We start from the raw sequence: 481 nt of genomic DNA on the forward strand, positions 1-481 counted from the left end.
CCGCCCGCAGAGAGGAGCCCCCTTACTCCCCGCCTGCGGCACAAGGCAGCTCTTGGAAAAGGCAGCGCTGTTGAAGGCCCGCAGGGGCCTTTTGCTACTAGTGAGGGTTCACCTGGGGAACACCCCACCCCAGGGAGGCTGCAGGGGCCTGGCCTGGCCCCCTCGAATCTACTTCCACATAAGCCTGAGCTTCATCCGCAGGTTTGCAGCTCCTAACAAACGTCATTAAAAAGAACAACTTAGAAGACAACTGACTGCCCCGGGGGACCGAAAACATCCTGGACTGGGCTGTGCTGGAGCTCTAGGGAAGAATGAAAGACGGGGCTGATCCCCCCACTCATTCTGCAGTGGTCAGGGGGATGGATGGAAAGGTGCATGTTATAGGGCCGCTGGTCGAAATACAATTTTTGGTTTTATAAAACACATTTGGTCGTTATTTTCTGCCTGCCTTGAACAAAGGCACAGGTGTAGCTGGGGGACG

At 55.7% G+C, this 481-nt stretch overlaps 1 protein-coding gene across 1 annotated transcript in view; it reads left to right on the plus strand.

The window, feature by feature from the left end:
* The window catches only part of SIX1 (SIX homeobox 1), a 5,241-nt gene extending 4,987 nt beyond the window's left edge, over nt 1–254 (plus strand). The window contains exon 2 of the mRNA XM_019519882.1: nt 202–254. Within this exon, the coding sequence (XP_019375427.1) occupies nt 202–254 (53 nt within the window). The remainder of the gene's footprint in view (nt 1–201) is intronic.
* The last annotated feature ends 227 nt before the right edge of the window (nt 255–481 follow it).

The sequence above is a fragment of the Gavialis gangeticus genome, unplaced genomic scaffold (genome assembly GCF_001723915.1).
Source record: "Gavialis gangeticus isolate Ggan-Ray unplaced genomic scaffold, GavGan_comp1, whole genome shotgun sequence".
Lineage (NCBI taxonomy): Eukaryota > Metazoa > Chordata > Crocodylia > Gavialidae > Gavialis > Gavialis gangeticus.